Raw genomic sequence first — 18,377 nt, forward strand, 5'->3', positions numbered from 1 at the left:
CGATTTAAAGGATACTGAGAATTCTATAATGGTAAATGTAAATGCAAGACAAAGAGTGTACATACTGTCGTCAGTGGCTAGATGATCCGACATGTTTAGTTACCCAGAGCTGGGCTACTAGTTACGAAGGCAGACGCTACTTTTACAGCATCCGGTAGTTTACACACGGTTTTTAAGGAGAGAGTATAGCATAAGCTGGTATGACGTGATTATGGTCACTCACTGTGTGAGGTTATTTACCACAGTAACTGTAGCGGTGCGAGGTGTTTCTGCCAACTGGAATTATAGTAATGAACGGGCATAATCTCCTCCTCCTCCTCCTCCTCCCTCACAAACCTTCTCAACCCCCTTCCCCACCACCAACATCCCTTTCCACTCGTCGGGTTATAACAACCTATTTGAGAGAGTCTCATCAGAGTGGGAGGGTCTTCTTTTATGCCTTCTGTTGTTGTATATGTTAATCGGACGATCGCCCCGTGATCCACGGGGTAGAATCTAGGAGTAAAATACGAGGCAGTGTCTAGAGGACATATCAACGTCGTTGGTTTAGTTTACCAATACCTTTCATCGTATTGCTTTTTGTAGTCATGTACATCAACGAGTTCTTACGCTATGTATAGTTTTGTTTCATAGTTTTGAACCTGATGATGGAACAAGTTTAGCCCGAAACTGTCACGATTGGATAAACAAGATACCAAGCACTGACTTTACCATTTCCCATTCTCTCCTTCTCAATTTGTTCACTATGGTCCCTTTGTGAATATTGTGAAGGCTATATTTTCTCAGCGTAAAGATACTGCAGCTCTAAATTTATACCTTAATCTCCTTTAAGTTCACTTCATGATTTGCTCTTATCCCTCGCTCTGTCTTTTCTTTTTTATTCTCTTTTCTGCCATATCTCAAGATAACGAGAGTTAACCTTTGAAAACTGTAAATTCGCAAGGGGATCCTCGGATCCCCACTACGCTACCACCCTTACAACATGACAGTGTAATCGCACAATAAGATAATTAACTGATTATAAAGATGATACAGAAATACTGACTGGACTCCAATTCTGCTCGGTATTATTATGATAATTCACGACTTAACAACTGCTTTACTTGGTAGTGCAGTAATTTCCAGGAAGCTCCTGCATCACTCAGCATTACATTAATCCAACGAAGGAAAAAGAAAAAAAAGGAGAAAAGCTAAGCGCGTCGCTCTGTGCTGCAGTATATATCTATTATCCCAATTTGAAGGCTCCGGTCACGGACGAAATTCTCCGTTGATACTAAATCTTGGGGGGCAATAAATATGAGGGTTAAAGAAACAAAAAAGGAAGGGGAGAAAAAGGGAGAGAGTCCAAAAATATTGTTGGAGGAATTTAGAGATATTCCTTTTATATAGACAAATCTTAAATAAAAAGACAAAAAAATGGTAATGAATTTCGAAAGTTTAGTCATGTAAGGAAATAAACAGACGTCATAACGTCCCATCCTCGAGTTGCAAGTGGTCACACAGCAATCACACGACCCAAGGGCTTGCACGCTATTACGCACTCAAGCCAAAGACGTGGGGCAGACAAGTAACCAATTCTCTAGAGAGCTGGAACCAAATATGGGTAGAGAAGTAACGCTGTGGTGTAGAGCAAGCAGGGCATATTAAGAGGAAGGCCTGATTGCTTTCCACTCGATGATGTCCAGACATTAGGAACATAGATAGGGACATCGGCGGTTGGATCTCATCCTTGCCAAAGTCATTTTGATAATCAGGATCAAGACCGAGAATCAAGATACCGTAGGAAATAGCAGATGAGGAAAATTTCGAAGACCTTGATTATAGCAGGAATCAAAACGAGAGAATCGTTGTGGACAGTGATTTCCTCTCTCTCTCTCTCTCTCTCTCTCTCTCTCTCTCTCTCTCTCTCTCTCTCTCTCTCTCTCTCTCAGGGATAAAATTGTAACAATGCAGATCTCTGAGAAGAGAAAAACGTTGATTTCCAAACACAAGCCGAACAGACGAGCAAGAAGCAACTTGCGCAAAGTAAGATGCACGTTCACATAGTAAGAGGAGGCATTCCACTTGGTACACAGGCCTCACTTGTGTGTAGAGGGTGGGGTGCATTCTTCCTTTTGGAGTCTTTGAGAAGTGATTTCAGGGAAAGGCATGGCGTTAGGGGGTTAAGGGAATGGTCTCATCATCCATGGTGGAGTTAATGGAGAAGAGAGAACTAAACACGAGTTAAACTATCGTATCTTGTAGCTGTTAGCGTTGCTGACCTTGATCCATTCAAGAGTATCACGGGGGTCGAGCGCATAGGTTCGATTCCTGGTTGATGATGTCGTTCCACAGTCAGCCCAGCTGTTCATCCATCCCTAAGGGTTAGTCGATAAACTGAGTACCTGGATTAGGGTAGGGGATATGCTGCCCATATCGTCTCAGCGCGCGCGCGCGCACACACACACACACACACACACACACACACACAATTCGGAACGAAAAAGCATAGGAAAGGTACTGTGGCAAAAGTTATAGAAAGCTGTAGTTGAAGATAAAGAAGGGACGATTTTCCTATCCTCCTCTGGACACAGGAATACACCGCTATATGAACACCGCACTGCAATGGTTTCGGTCGAAGATGAATACTAGATTGAGAGTCAGAGTGAAAGTTTCAAAGTGATATGCTATAGATATGTCCAAACGAAGAGAGAACAGGAACGCGCGATTGAAACAAGAGACGGTCATAAGGGAAGATTGGGTGGGTGGTGGTGGAGAGTGGGGTGAGGGTGGTGGAGGGGATAATTGCTTTCATTACCTGTCTGGAACATAAGGGTCGCTGATAACTTGCCTTGCTCCAAATTATCATAACCAGAAACTAATGGCTTCAGCATCACCACTTCCCACGCACAAACCATCCCCTTAGGAGGATCTGAATCATTTCTCATCTGATTTTCATTCAAACTCATCTGTTATAATCGTACTCGGGCGCCACATCAGAGACCACCATCACTCAAACAGACTCCCATGTTGCCTAATGATGCAATAATCTTCCACACTTCCTTTGGTGAAGTAGCCAGACGACGCGTGTGTTGGAAAGATAGATCATTATGCATACACTAATATGACAAAGGTAATAAAAAAAAAAAAAAAAGATATTAAGGATTTTCTACGGGGAAAAATGTAAGAATTTCTGTCATTGTGTCTTTGCCTCTTTCTTCGTCTTTCTATTTTGTTGTTCAAGAGGTTCGGATCCTGGGTCCGCCGTAAGCAAATACTAACTGTGTCTTTTGTCTCTCCAGGTCAACGATGCTCCGAACATGACGACGACCTACCCCTCGGGGTTCAAGTACAAGGATCAAGTGCCTCTAGGAAGCGCGCCTGCCAAGGTAAGACTAATGGAGCGGCCAGAGTGGGAATATTAAGCCGGGTCTTAAGATGGGAGGAAATGTCAGATGTGGTGTAGGAAGAAGATAAGAAAAGTGTCACTGAATGATGATGGAAGGAGAAGAAAGGAGTGGTAAAATAGGGTGAAAAGTGTCGATAAATGATGAGAAGAGTGAATGTGATGGAGGGTGATGATGATGGGGAAGAAGAAGAGGGAGATTTGAGAAGACTGGATGGTTAGGGAAGGAGAAGAACCATCAAGGTCGATGGGAGACATGTAGAACAAAGACTCAAAGTTCAAAGAGAGACCCAGACCCCATCTGTGTACTCTTAGATGTCGCGTTCCGTCCCACGTTGATGCATATTATAACATACTAACAGAAGGGGATACGCTTCAGTTTATGTATCTTGTACCAAAATGTAAGAAAAGAAAATAGGATTTAATGAACCTTTGTTATACACGAAATTCTGTAGTTTCTGTGGTGTTAAAAAGGCTCATTAAGTAATGGCTCCCCTGAGCGACAGTGGGACGCACAGTCTCTGCCTTACAATGACGCTTCTTTACCACCGCAGGAAGTGAATACCACTAAGAAGATTAGCCCGTACGACAGAGAGTGGTGGGGGGCTGAGGACCGGGCGAATCTTTAGTACCATCTACTTCGACCAGAAAATTACGGTGGAAAGGGAAATGTGTGTGTGAGAGAGAGAGAGAGAGAGAGAGAGAGAGAGAGAGAGAGAGAGAGAGAGAGAGAAAGGGTGGGTTTGGGGTGGGGAAAAGCTGGGTGATAGAAAGGCTTGATAGAAGTGTTGGGGGAGATGTGAAAGGATAAAGGAAGCAAGGCCTAAATGATAGGTGGCGTAGGTAAATTGTAAAGAGAAATACTAAATGAGCAACAATATATCTATCAAGGCACCACACACCTGTAGATCTAAATAGATTGAAAGTTATAGTGGAATACTTCGTATTGTTTATAAGACATCCCGATAACATCTTCTTCAAGACTTTATAAAAGAAATTATATGACCAGGAGAAGTACGAGTTACCTCAGTACTTTACTGTCACTTATCCCAAGTGTAACGGAATAAGTAGAAGTATTACGGAGTATACAGAACGATGGTGAATCTTATATAGAACCAGTAATGTATATCATAAAGCAAATGACATAATACAATACGCTAAATGCTGTCAAATACATTACACGTTGCAAATATAATCTCCGCCTAGCTGCTCTCATTAGCAATTCATTAAAACCAGCTAATGTATACAAATGTATACATAAGCCGCTTTCTTGTAATAATTAAAGCCCACTTACGGTCGTGAGCAATTTGTACCCAACATTGTCATAAGTACAAAAAAAAAAAAAAGATTTGGAGCGAACAACATAAATTTGGCGTAATTGTCTCGTTATTCTATACATGGGGAGGTGAGGGAAGCAATGCTGAGGCACTTTTCTATACTGAAATGTACTTATTAATGGTCTAGTTTTTTTTTTGTACCCAGCTCCTGTACATTTGTATAATGATTATGAAATTAAGCTGTTGGATTAATGAAGGACAAAATGCTACCGTGCCAAAAAAAAAAAAGAAAATGTTACCATGCAAAAGCAGAATACTGGTTTTGAATCAATCTCTCTCTCTCTCTCTCTCTCTCTCTCTCTCTCTCTCTCTCTCTCTCCCCTAGTGTAGCTTACAACAATGATTCCTCTATACAGACAACAACGAATCCTCGATACAGAAGACAGCGATCATTCTCCCTGATGAGACAGAGAACGCAACTGTGTACAGGAGATCAGCAATAAACCTCCTTTGACAAACGACCAATAAATATGCAGATGAATCCAAAGATAAATCATCCTATTCCCTCTATTTTTCTTTGGCCTCGACTTTATCTGCTCATCAGCAGCCTTGCTGATCGTCAGTTCTATTACCCTCAGAGAGAGGTGGTGCAGTAGAGATTATCTTGAAGGGGCTGCATGAACTTCCTCCGTCATCAACGACAACCATTGTAACACCCTCACAGATGCTGTACCGAGGTAGCCAGACAGGTGTAACATCTCCTACACTTGTCCTCCAGACGAACCACGTCGAAACCCATTCGAGATAAATAAAAAAGCGACAACAATACTGTGTTCCTTGAATCGAGTATTATACACTCGATAGAGAAGAGAGAAAGAGTTACTAATATCTAATATGGGACTGTTGATTGCGATGGTTTCCGTAATGTGCGAGTTCGATCCACTTGGATATTAACGAGAGCAGTGGGGCAGTGTAGGCCACAGGCATCTCCCCAGTTGGACAACAGCAGCAGCAGCATCATAAAAATGATCTAAGTTTTGTATTGTCCAATCTTGATTAAGGGTATGTTCAAGGGAGACCTACAAGGAGCAATAGTACACCAACATTGACCTGAGCAGTAACAAGGGTTATGTCAAAATCACTATTTCTAATCAAAAGCATACGACAAATTGGATTGCAAAGGGAAATTAATGTTGATTTTATCATATCAGATTGCAAAGATGTATAGCCTATTACCTCCTAACGAATATTGAGGTATACAGCACCTACATTAACAGTGGAAGGAATACTGGTGACTATATCACATGCTGGTAACACCTGTGCTAAACGACAGTCACTTTCTATGGCGAACAGAAGACGTGCAAGAAGTTTTCTCGCACGTTATTATATACAAGACGGGACACAGAACGTCTCCCAGGAGGACCCCTTACATGTTGATCACCTGCACATTATCATTTCCACGAGTATCTTTACAGACGATGCACAGGAAGCCGCCGCCCGCCTTCACCTGGCTTGCGACGGTCAAAGTAAAGATCTGGAAGCAAATTGGAACCACTATGAGTGCGCTCAGTGTGATGTTGCGACATATGCAACCTGACAAACTCGTCGGGACTCGGGAGGCTTTCAGCCATTAACGCGGTCGGCTGCTCTGTAATGCCCGTTTTGAAGCATCTCGTGTCAAACCTGTTTTGCCAGTCTCGTGCCCCGCCGCCCAAGCGGAATCCAGAAAAAAGGCCTGAAGAACAAAGATAAATACGTTCGCTTCGCCTAAAAGGCCAAAAGACCATCATTCACCGAGGGAAGAATCTTAAATGTTGTTATCTTACAGTTCACCACTGGTGTCATGAACCCAGGACTGATGATGCCACTATAGCCATCCAGGGTACATGGCGATGGAACTAAGGTGACGCTGAATGCAGAGCAAAGACTTCAGGATCCAAAATATGCGGTTCTATTGCTGGGTAACTTCCCGATAGGTATTATCCTGAATATAAAAATTGAAGGAATGATCCCATCTTTGTTGGTTCAGTGTATCGACAGCCGCTCATCAAATCCTCGACTCAGATTGAAAATGTTACCTAATGAATGATAAACTGGATATATATATATATATATATATATATATATATATATATATATATATATATATATATATATATATATGTGTGTGTGTGTGTGTGTGTGTGTGTGTGTGTGTGTAGTTTATATTGCCAATTTATGATCAGACGACTTATCAAATAAAACCAAAATGAAAGCTGATGGATATCATGTTCATTTTCAGAGCCTGACATGTTGTCATGAAACTGAAATGTTCGTCGCTGAAGGCTTTCGGCCAATTTGTTTTCAAATCTAGATCAATCCCAACGCGAGTCATGAAAAATGAAATGTGGCACGAATCATGATAATCATATGCCAAATGTTGCTGGCTGCATCATACTAGTAATTACACTCCATCTATCACAAGAGTGAATGACGTGGTGTTATTTTTTCAAAGCACTGCAATTTCCGTTTTTCCTATAGCAACACCACACTATTGATCACATCACCTTTACTAGTATCATCCAGTATCACATGCGAGGTTGTATGGAATGATGCACGATACTGCAAACAAAATCATTCGAAGTGGACTTAGAGGAGATGAAGGATTAAGTGTAGATTAATGGTGTCTTGAAAGAACGGGAGAGGTTGAAATACAGAACTTGTTGGAAATACATTTACTTAAGGGGCCACTTCTGTTTATCAGCTGAAGAAGAAGGCACTTTAGCACACACTTTGTTTTAATGTAAACGTGTTTCACTCAACGGATAACAGCTCTGCAAATGATTCCGAGTAAAACTGATAAATTAAGATCCAGTTGAGAGTTAGTCTTCCAGGAGCGATACACTTATGGATGGCGCAGGTATTAGAAGAGCCACCAGAGAAAGGATACAAGAATCCATGCCATCCAGGACGACCTCCGCTATACGGTCAGCACAACTGGATGTGTCTCGGCAGGCAAAGCAATGCTTGTCCCAAGGAAAACCAGTCTAAGTTGCATATGCAGTTTTGGCAAAGTGCCATAGGTTGAGTTTTCAGGAAGGACAGGTGGTAGATGCGCCCAGATGGAAATGATGGAAACGAGATTGTGGCCTGAAGATTCCAAGGGGTGCAGAAATAATCAGTCTAACGAGAGGGTTCAGAGGTAAAGAAAGGGGTCTAGTATGTTTGTGGAACCGTCGTGGTGTGCAGGCACTAGTACTGGAGGTTTAATCATTTGTTCTAGACCTTGAAGGAAAATAAAGAAATTTTGTTGCGAATGCTGACTTAGAATGCCAAGGAATCAAAAGTCTTTCGTACTTATTTCGACGATATGAATCTGAGGAAAACATTCAGGTCTCATCAGGTTCGCGAGTCAGTTTCTGAGGCGTCTCTAATTTGCTTACCAAGGTGACCTTTTCACTCACCAAGATGACCTTTACACTCACCAGGGTAAACTTTACTCCGAGTAATTTTCAAATATTTTTCGCTCAGAGATAATTATATTCTCGAGAAAGTTAACTCAAGTTTGAAAAGAAAAATCTTATTGAGGGTAATTTTCTTGCTTGTTTGCTATGCCAGGGCGGTGTAGCTGTGGGACATGAAGAGTAGACGATTTTCTTAGCTGAAGGGGTAAGATATGTGTGTTAGCTGAAGGGATAGGTTGACTAAGCCGAAAAGTTAGCGTAACTACGTCAGCTAAAGGGGGTAGGCTGTGTCAGCTACAAGGGGTAGGACGTATGTGTAAGCTGAAAGGGTAAGAGTACCTTTTTTCAGTAGACGATGCAGGGTGACTGTGTAGGGGATGACAGATGGGTGTGATCAAGTGTCGTGTTTACACTTTGAACCCTCGCAATCACTACCTTCACTGGATGCCAAAGATTCACTATCCTTCGTCAAACTCTACTACAACACTTTACCATCATCCTGACCGCCAGATGAATCTTATAGTTTCATAGGCATCTTGGCTACATGTCAACATTTCTCCATTCTCACGAATGATTCTCCCTATACCAACCTTTCATTATCCAACCGATACATCTTACTCTAATTCCCTTTCAGTAGAGTCCACAACATTTCTCTTGTTATAGTCTACTATTTTTAAGCTTACCATACTGCTTTTCAGAATATCCCACACCTAAGGTGCACCATATACTGATAAAACACCATCTACATACACATCAAAACTCTCAACATTCAATTTCCTTTATCCTATTTCTACATTACCTACCAGGATATCTTTAAGATTCTGTGCTAATTAGACACGGGATGTACGCAGGAGCTAAAGAAAACTCTGCTTCACTCAATCCTCGAATTCGAATCACATTCGTCGTTCCTTCCATTCGCCTGAAGTGGACTAAAATAGAAGAGGAAGATACTGAGAGAAAGGAAGGCTTTTTGAGCGAATGAAGTGGGCCATAAGTTTTCCAGAAAACTGCATGCAGGTCTTGAATATGAATGATATACCAGTTCACACACCTTTTTCATTCCACATCTCACTCCTACCTGCTCGATTCATCATACGCTTTTCTAAAGAGTGAAATGATGTTCCGGCATTTTCTTCTATGATCTTTTTTGGTGCTTATCCTACCTACGTAACAACCTTACTTGCCTGTATAGATCTAGCCTATATATACGATGGCAGTTTCCCTACTGTTATAACATTCAGCAGCTCTGAAATATCTTACCTGCAACCTTCAGACTAATATCCTACGAAATTGACGAGAACCAAAAGTCTAAAATATATATTTTTTGTTTTATCTTTATCAGGTCGCTGCTGCTTTCCATTCACATATCACATGAATGAAACTCGAAGCTCAGCTATCTCTTTTTAACCAAGCCTTTGTCTTTTGCTTGCATTCAGTTTAATGCTGCTGCTAAATCTTTAATCCCTAGATTCTTGATCACTTACTTCTCTTGCCGTAATATTGCTTTTATTATCCTCTTGCTCCCCTTGTGACGGCTCTTTCATTTCCTAATTACAGCTGCCACTCTCTATACTCTTACATTCATTACATGATCAGATATCTCCCTTTGTAAGATTCAGAATGAACATGCGTATGAAATAAGGATGTTCAATGTAGCAGCATGGGTTTTAGCATATATATATATATATATATATATGCATTACACATGACTGCTAGATACCGAGTGTGAACGAATGTGGCGACGTGAATGGACGAAGGCAGCAAGTATGAATATTAACATGTGTATACATGTATATGTCTATGTATACGTTGAGAGGTATAGGTATGTATATGTGCGCGTTTATGTACATGCATATGGATGGGTTGGACCATTCTTTCGTAGGTTTCCTTGCGCTACCTCGCTGACGCGGGAGACAGTGACAAGTATGATAATAAAAAAAAAAATATATATATATATATATATATATATATATATATATATATATATATATATACACACATATATATTTTCCCCCTCCATAGGTAGTGACAGGAATAGAAGGCCGCAAACTGTAACATCCATGCCCTAGCAGTCACATGAAATGCATCGAAACCACAGCTCCTGATCCTCAAACAGACCCCACCGACCTATCCAGACGCTTCATATAACCTGGTTTGATTCTCTGACAACACGTCGACCCCGGTATACCACAACGTTCCAATGCACTCTATTCCTTGCACGTCTTTCACCCTCCTGTATGTTCAGGGCCCCGATCGCTCAGAATCTTTTTCACTTCATCCTTCCATCTCCAATCTGGTCCCCCACTTTTTGGTTCCTTCACACAAGATTTTTCAGCTTTTCCTCCCATTCTCTCCAAATGTCCAAACCACCTCAACACACCCTTTTCAGCTCTCTCAACCACACTTTTATATTACCACACATCTCTCGTGCCCTTTCATTACCTACTCGATCAAACAATTTCACTACAAACTGTCCTCAGATATTCCATTTCCAACACTTGCACCCTCCTCCACACAGTCTTATCCATAATCCATACCTCACATCCCCATTATATTAAGCCTGCTATACCTATAGTATATAAAAAGAGAAAAGTTTAATAATTACTCTTGAAAGACATACGTTTTCTTAAACAGTTCCTTAGGTCACAATAAACATTGGCTCAGCTGTTGTTAGTCAGCCATGCAGACTGCAAGACAGGAAGGTACAGGTAGAATGCAGTAGGGAGAGATGTTACAATATAGTAGGCAGGGAAGTACAGTAGGTACAGAGGTAGAGTAGAGAAGAGGAGGGAAAAGAAGGAAGTTTGAAATACTTCTGGTCTATTCCGTCGGAGATCTGCAAGTTTCTAAAGCATTTTTCGTCTTGATGTTACAGAAAATTACCGTCGAAGATCTGAATTCGACTAATAAGTCGGGATTTTAATCAATGAATGAACTGTGTGTGTTTCTAAACGTCTCTGTGAATAATAACGAGTTGTTCATCCTAGTTATATCTTATAGCACAACGGATGACCATTAGAGGTAATAATGGACTTGTTCCACCTATTTTCCGATTATGAAACTTCACGAAAACAGTGTTGAACCGTAAACAAAAAGTTAGAGAAATGTTGACGAAAACGTACGACAACGATAAGAAACCAAAAATGACGATCTCATATCCTTAGGAAAGGAAAACGTATTACAGTCGTCATTGCAAGTGTGTATTTCCCAAGTGTTATGCTACAGCCAAATTTACACGAATCTACCCTTTATCACCTAATCATTTCAGCGTAGTTTTGTGAGCCTCCCTCTAGCATCAACAACTGTGCCCTACCACCATGCTGAACTACCTGCGTCATGATGACCTGTGTTATCATTTCTCTTCTTCATTGCAGGTGGTGATGTCGCAGCCAGCCTTCAAGATCAGCCAGCCCATCAGGCGGCGGGGAGACGACAAGTGGCCTCCCAAGGGTGCTTTCGAACCTATTCAAACGGAGGTGAGCCATGTGTAGATTAGCACGCCGGAGGTGGTGGCGGATCATCGGTGAGGGGGACATAGGATGCGGAGATAGAAGGCTCAGGGAGATGAAAGACTTCTCGAGACCTGAGGGGGAGTTGGGTTGTAGATAAGAGCGGTAAGGTGAGGAGGGAGGATGGTTGGGTATAATGGATGGACCAGGTACGTACAAGGCTCACAACAGCTGATAGGGGGAACATTATGGATGTCGTTAATATCTCTCAGTTTCGTAGCGGAATGTAATGTTTACCTGAGGGTGGAGTCATACCCGAAGAGGAGTCTTATCCTAAGTTTCGCAAGCGCGCGCGCGCGCGCGCGCGCACACACACACACACACACACACCACATGATGAAAACTGAAGTTTCGCTGGTATCTGGACTTATCATTTAAAATACACATTATTCAAGAACTCCAAAAACATCAACCCCAGCAGGTATTACCTGCATGAACCTGTGCTAAGAACAGCATCCACAACACTAAACAAAGGCGGACACCATGACAATCATCCGGTGTGAGGTTACCTGGTTAGGCTATCTTGCATGAACACCACATGGGAGAGTTGATGAAGAGGTAGGGTTTGAGTGTATTCATGCCTCGCGGGTACAGAGTTCGAGTAGTGTGTGGACGGAGGGTTGCACCAGTGTGAAGAAAACAGGAGACACACTGTGCATGGACGGATAGTGTGAACGGAGTGTTAAGCTAAAAGTGGAGGACGGGGACATTCAACAGTGTTTACAGAGTTATAATACCAATTGAAATTAAGCTTTGAATAGTTTACGTGTTTGTTTCATATTCTCGTTCCGGGCTTATTGATAATACGATCGTTACATTATGAGTGATTCCTGTACTCACTCACTCTTTCTCTTCCTGCAGGTTCGTCAGTTGATAAAACCCAAGAAGGTCCAGAAGGATTACTCTGAGTTCTTCGCACAGAACGCCCTCCCGCATAACTATGCCGCCTACCGCCCACCGCCAGGCACCCAGCACCGCGCCAGCGACAAAGCCGAAGAAATGAGACACACACAAGCAGCGGAAGAGGAAGAAGAAGAGGAAGAAGAAGAGGAGGAGGAGGAGGAAGAGGAAGAAGAGGAGGAGGAAGAGGAGGCTGGCGTCACCAACATGTAACTAAAACACACACAAAAGTATATAAACAGTCAGCAAGATGTGGTCACGCCACTCAGTATCCACGGAAAGCTTTCGACAGAGAAAAGTAAATAAGAAAAAAAAAAAAAACCTGATTGACATCCGTTGTGATTTGTAAGCAAGCACTTGCCCATGGGCAGGAAGGATGAACTCCCTCTACCATCGGAACCTGCCCTGCCAACATAAGCTGAACTACCAGCGTCATGATGACCTGTCTGTTAACACGCCAGTCTCTTACCCAACATGAGCTACCTGCCAACCAGCCTGAGACGCTGGGAGAAGTGGGTGAGGAGGGGAAGATCGAGGGAGGGTCTCCAGTTACCCTCAGACAGATCGTTCATGACCCACGCTGTTCTCTATAGCAGGAGCAGACCTGGAAAGCTCCGCAGTGACGGATGGGAACCACAACAGCTCTTTGGATTCACAATCAGCCAAAGTCCGGGCCAAGATGTGTACCATGACCTCCTCCCTACAGCAAATTGCTTGCGAGTCATCTTGCATCATATGTGTATCACACATGTGCATTAACACAAAACTGCCGTGTGAGAGAAGAAAAATGATAACTCACCCCTTAAGTGTTGGCGACAGTTACAATTTCTCGATGAAATGAAAAAAATAGAAAGATCGGATTGCCTTCAAAGTGAAACGCAGTTTCGACTGTTTACCACAACGAACATTTTGTTGTCTTTACACCTAGTGAGCTTTGGATTTTATAACTTTGTTATCTTCAAAACAGATTATTCACTTTCTTTTTTTCTCTTTTATTTAGGAAATGTTGATCCAATGGTATTGGAGGTGTCTGCATTCTTCTGTTGTGCTCTATACATATTTTTTTTCTTCACACCAATAAGTTGTTCCAACACGATATATATTTTTCGTTTACTGTGCTCCACTCATTATCATCCTGGATTTACAACAATTTTCGATTAGTTTCTTCTTGATTAAATCAGGTACATTTACGTAGCCATATGTTTGTTTCTTTTTATTTTTTTTAACCGTTTCATTAACGTGATGCTGAGCTGACCTTTGACCTTACGTCTGTTCCCGTCCTGTACTCTGACCTCCACTTGCACGCTTTAAATGCTATTTTTACTAGACTTTAATGTTAAGCCAAGTCTCATTATAAATCCATATGGTAATGTTGGTGTGTGTGTGTCTTGATAGTACGGAAACATGTTAGAAACGCGAGGTGTCATTCACCTTAGGCCAAACAAGGCTGGTGTATACAATCAAATGTTAACCAGATCTGTTAAGGATTATATGGGGGGATGGTAGGGGTTTAAAAAGGGAAGCCATATCATTACTAAACGAATTCTGATTTGTAAAATCAAGACAACATGCTCTTGCTATGCTAATTTTTGTACAAAATAAAGGTTTATAAAGGAATGTTATTTTGTTTTCCTCCCCCATCCTCTGGCACTATATACGATCACGCTGTTCCAATAAAGTGCAACAAGTAAACAAAACATTCAACTGATAGAGCCAGTACTCAACAGGTTGGACAAATAAAGCCAGAACTTGACTTAACGAACGAGAGACAGACAGAAAGACAGACAAACTGACAGAGAGACAGACAGACAAACTGACAAAGACAGACAGACAGACAGGATGCCTAGAACTAGATCCTGCGTAAAGGCAAGGCTAATGCGTATCACTTTACTCTACGCCTTCTTCACTGAATAGAATTCTTCCTCCTAAGCATATCAAACCTGGGCTTATGTGGGACTACGCTCAACCTTAAACTAACTTTGCATTCTAAATGTTTCTGCTCCATGCAAAGTGAGTAATATATCCAAATCATTTGCTAGATTTTAGTACATCATTGTTATATATATATATATATATATATATATATATATATATATATATATATATATATATATATACTTCCCACGTATTCCCTGAGTGTCGTAGAAGGCGACTAAAGGGGAAGGGAGCGGGGGGCTGGAAATCCTCCCCTCTCATTTTTTTCTTTTTTTCCAAAAGAAGGAACATAGAAGGGGGCCAGGTGAGGATATTCCCTCAAAGGCCCAGTCCTCTGTTCTTAACGTTACCTCGCTAATGCGGGAAATGGCGAATAGTATGAAAGATATATATATACACACACATATATATATACATATGCTTTCATCTGCCACAAAGATACTCAATTGTCGTATTACATCGGTATCAGGAAGATACGACAAGTAACGCTTCTAAGATACGACATATAACGCTTCTAAAATACGATATGCAACACTTATAAGATATGACATGTAACGCTTCTAAAATACGATATGTAACGCTTATAAGAAATGACATGTAACGCTTCTAAAATACGATATGTAACGCTTATAAGATATGACAAGTAACGCTTCTAAGATACGACATATAACGCTTCTAAAATACGATATGTAACGCTTATAAGATATGACATGTAACGCTTCAAAGTACACGTACTGTGTTTGAAGGAGACGCTGACCATGTAGTTCACGCCATCTCTATGAGATCTCTTCTTGCGTCGGTAAAGTCTAAAAAGAGAGAGAGAGACATCTCTCAAAGCCTGAGTTGTATTTGCAGACTCGTACTATCTTTAATTACACATCAATCTCGCCTTCAAACGAGCGTATGAGCAAGACGACCCCACACACAGCTGTTCGACGTCTTCTTCATTATCAAGACAGTTCACGCCATGGTGCCCTTCCTGTCTTTGAAGCCCTTCAGTCTCCCGTTGTCTGGATGGAAAATAATATCTGACTGGTCTGATGTTTTGATCATCCGTTCCTGAGATATGTCAGTGAGCTGCTTCTGTAAGCAATAGTCATGCGAGCAGTAGTCTGACGAAGAGGTTTCTTAACCTACCTCTGCTGCCGATCTTGATAGACGTAAAGCAAAAAAGGAATTGGAAATTTAAAAAAAAGAAAAAATGGTAACTTTTTTTTTTTTTGAAAAATGATGATCCATTATGTTAAATACACGAATAAATGAAGAAAAAAAATCCAAAATGTAAAGTGAACTCTGTTTTAAAGTACAAATAAACACTTCTTTTCTTTGTAAAAACCAGAATGGATTAAGCAAAATCGCTCCCGGGCACCAACCTTACAAGAAAAGTGAATAATTAAATGAAAGGCGAGAGCATGTTAGGATGAACTTGTATAACATAGCTTGTAAATAATGATCTTTTCTGCTGTTATATATATATATATATATATATATATATATATATATATATATATATATATATATATATATATATATATATATATATTGACATACCTAGAGAGTCCATCAAGATGAAGTTGAATTCAATGTTTCTGTATCAGTGACAAATGAAACGAGTGGTAAACATGTGCCCCAAAAATGAAACGGGCGATAAACATGTGCCCCAAAAATGAAACGGGCGATAAACATATGCCCCAAAAATGAAACGGGCGATAAACATGTGCCCCAAAAATGAAACGGGCGATAAACATATGCCCCAAAAATGAAACTAGAAATAAACGTGTGCCCCTAATCAAGGCCACCTCGGGTGAATGGGAAAATTAATTAGAAAAAGAACGTCCAATTTAATCATGGCTCAGCACATGGTCTGAGCCTTTACTATTCAAGGTGGGGAGATTACAGGAGGAGAGGAAGACGAAAGACTGAGGAGAATTCCAGATAGATGTGTGAGGGGGGGAAGAAATGTTTGGTGTTAAAACAATCGATCCTAAAGCTGTCGGTCGCCACGAACGCGATGACGGAAATCATGCCTCTAGAACCAACAGAGAAGAGCAACAACGGGGCTTATAGAGTTAAAAAGAGACGGAAGGCTTCCGATGCCACTCTAGTTGATAGGGAAAGCAATACAACCTTATCTAGGAGACTAAAGTGACGGGTAGACAGAAGACGGTGTCAACTACGATGCCTCTGTCTATCCGAGTTGTTCAGACAGTAGAACCATAGCTAGACTAAGGTGCGTCAAGATGAACCTATTCTAAGTGAGCTGATAATTGCTTTATCCATCCTAGAGACAGAAGAAATAAATGTTATGCGTGTAAAAAGATAAAATGGAAAGTAGCACACTTCCAGGCTATGTTGGAATAAATTTATATTCTTCTGAGCTTCAGAAGACCAAAGAGTCAAAGATGAGAGTGGTCGACGACCTGCGGGTGTGTTGGCCTGGTAGCCACCAGCAAGGCAGCCTTCTCAACACGATCGACAGACTCACTCTCTCTAGTAAAAGATCCCTCACAAACTCGGTTCTTATCCTTCCCAAACGACGATAGACTGCACGGCTCATCAGCTTACAGAATCATTAATAAAACTGGAGTTCGTTATTTGATAATATTACATGAATACATGATACTTCGGCGTTTCGTATTTCGACTGTGACACTTTGAATGACTTTCTGTCGTGAAGTGTGATGACAGCATCTTGTATTATCCTGCACATAGAATGAATGCTATCACCTGCTGCTGGGTAACATAGAGAGAGAGAGAGAGAGAGAGAGAGAGAGAGAGAGAGAGAGAGAGAGAGAGAAATATACGACTACGAATAGAACTTCCAAGAATTTCTGCCGCCGTCCTTGATAGACCTCGCTGTGCTTGAGGAGCATCCAATATGGGGGCAGCCAGAGAGGTTGCCTTGGTGACGAGAGTCGCACATGACCAACCGTGCGAAAACATTCATTCAGGCAAACTGTCTTGTCTATGTCAGTTGAAAGATGCGAGGAGGTGGGTTGGGACCAATAAAGGTTAAGGGGTGGCTGTCATGATAAATGATAGAGACTTACCACTCAATGAACGACAAGTCGATATTTTCTCCAATAAGAAATACGTAAAGGAATACGGTTGGTTATCAGTATGTCTAGGATTTCCACGAGCAGACTAGAGTCGGGAGCATGGTTTGGTTCCTTCTTATGGCAGTCATTTCATAGTTAACCCAGCTGTTCTTTCTCCCTTAAGGGTTGGTCTGTTAAGCTGGGTACCTGGCTCTTTTTTTTTTCTTTTTTCTTTTTTTTTGCAGATGACACTGCATTAGTGGCAGATTCGAGGAAGACACTGCATAAGATGGCGTTTGACTTTGGGAGTGTGTGCGTGTGTGTGTGTGAAAGGAGGAAGTCGAGTGTAAATGTGAATTAAAAGCAAGATTATTAGGCTTAGCAGGCCAGAGGGAAAAAGTTTGTTCGGGTGCGATTTGAAATGGGGATAATTTGGAGGAAGTGAAGTGTTCTGGATACCTGAGAGAGGACACGGCAGCGAATGGAACCATGGAAACGAAGGCGAGTCGTAGGATGGGTGATGGAGGCGAGGGTTCTAGGAGCATAATGGGGAATATGTGGTTAAGAAAGAAGGGCGAAAATGGGTTTGTTCTAACCTTTAGTGTTCCCAGCAATGTGGTAAGATGCGTAAAACGCAGTCGACATTATTTAAGATATCTGACCACGTTCTTCAACATATTCTTCCCATTCCATGCACTTCTTAGCCGTCATTTGGGCATCAATCAATTTCGCTCCACGACTTTCATATTACTGGCACATCAACACACATTACCAAGTTAAATGGACAAGCTCTCTTGATTGTTTTCCGATGGCTTTGCCTCAGCGTTTTGTATTTTCAGAGTACTACGTTAGGTCAAGTGTGACTTCCTATCTTAGCCTATCTATACCATA

The 18,377-nt window shown here is 41.4% G+C and overlaps 1 protein-coding gene across 3 annotated transcripts in view; it reads left to right on the forward strand.

Moving 5' to 3' along the window:
- Positions 1-14,131, forward strand: part of LOC139766637 (uncharacterized) — a 134,560-nt gene extending 120,429 nt beyond the window's left edge. For all 3 annotated transcript variants that reach the window (XM_071695513.1, XM_071695514.1, XM_071695515.1), the window contains 3 exons: positions 3,282-3,368; positions 11,480-11,581; positions 12,476-14,131. In XM_071695513.1, the coding sequence (XP_071551614.1) occupies positions 3,282-3,368; positions 11,480-11,581; positions 12,476-12,727 (441 nt within the window). In that variant the 3' untranslated portion in view covers positions 12,728-14,131. The remainder of the gene's footprint in view (positions 1-3,281; positions 3,369-11,479; positions 11,582-12,475) is intronic.
- The last annotated feature ends 4,246 nt before the right edge of the window (positions 14,132-18,377 follow it).

The sequence above is a fragment of the Panulirus ornatus genome, chromosome 58, assembly GCF_036320965.1.
Source record: "Panulirus ornatus isolate Po-2019 chromosome 58, ASM3632096v1, whole genome shotgun sequence".
Lineage (NCBI taxonomy): Eukaryota > Metazoa > Arthropoda > Malacostraca > Decapoda > Palinuridae > Panulirus > Panulirus ornatus.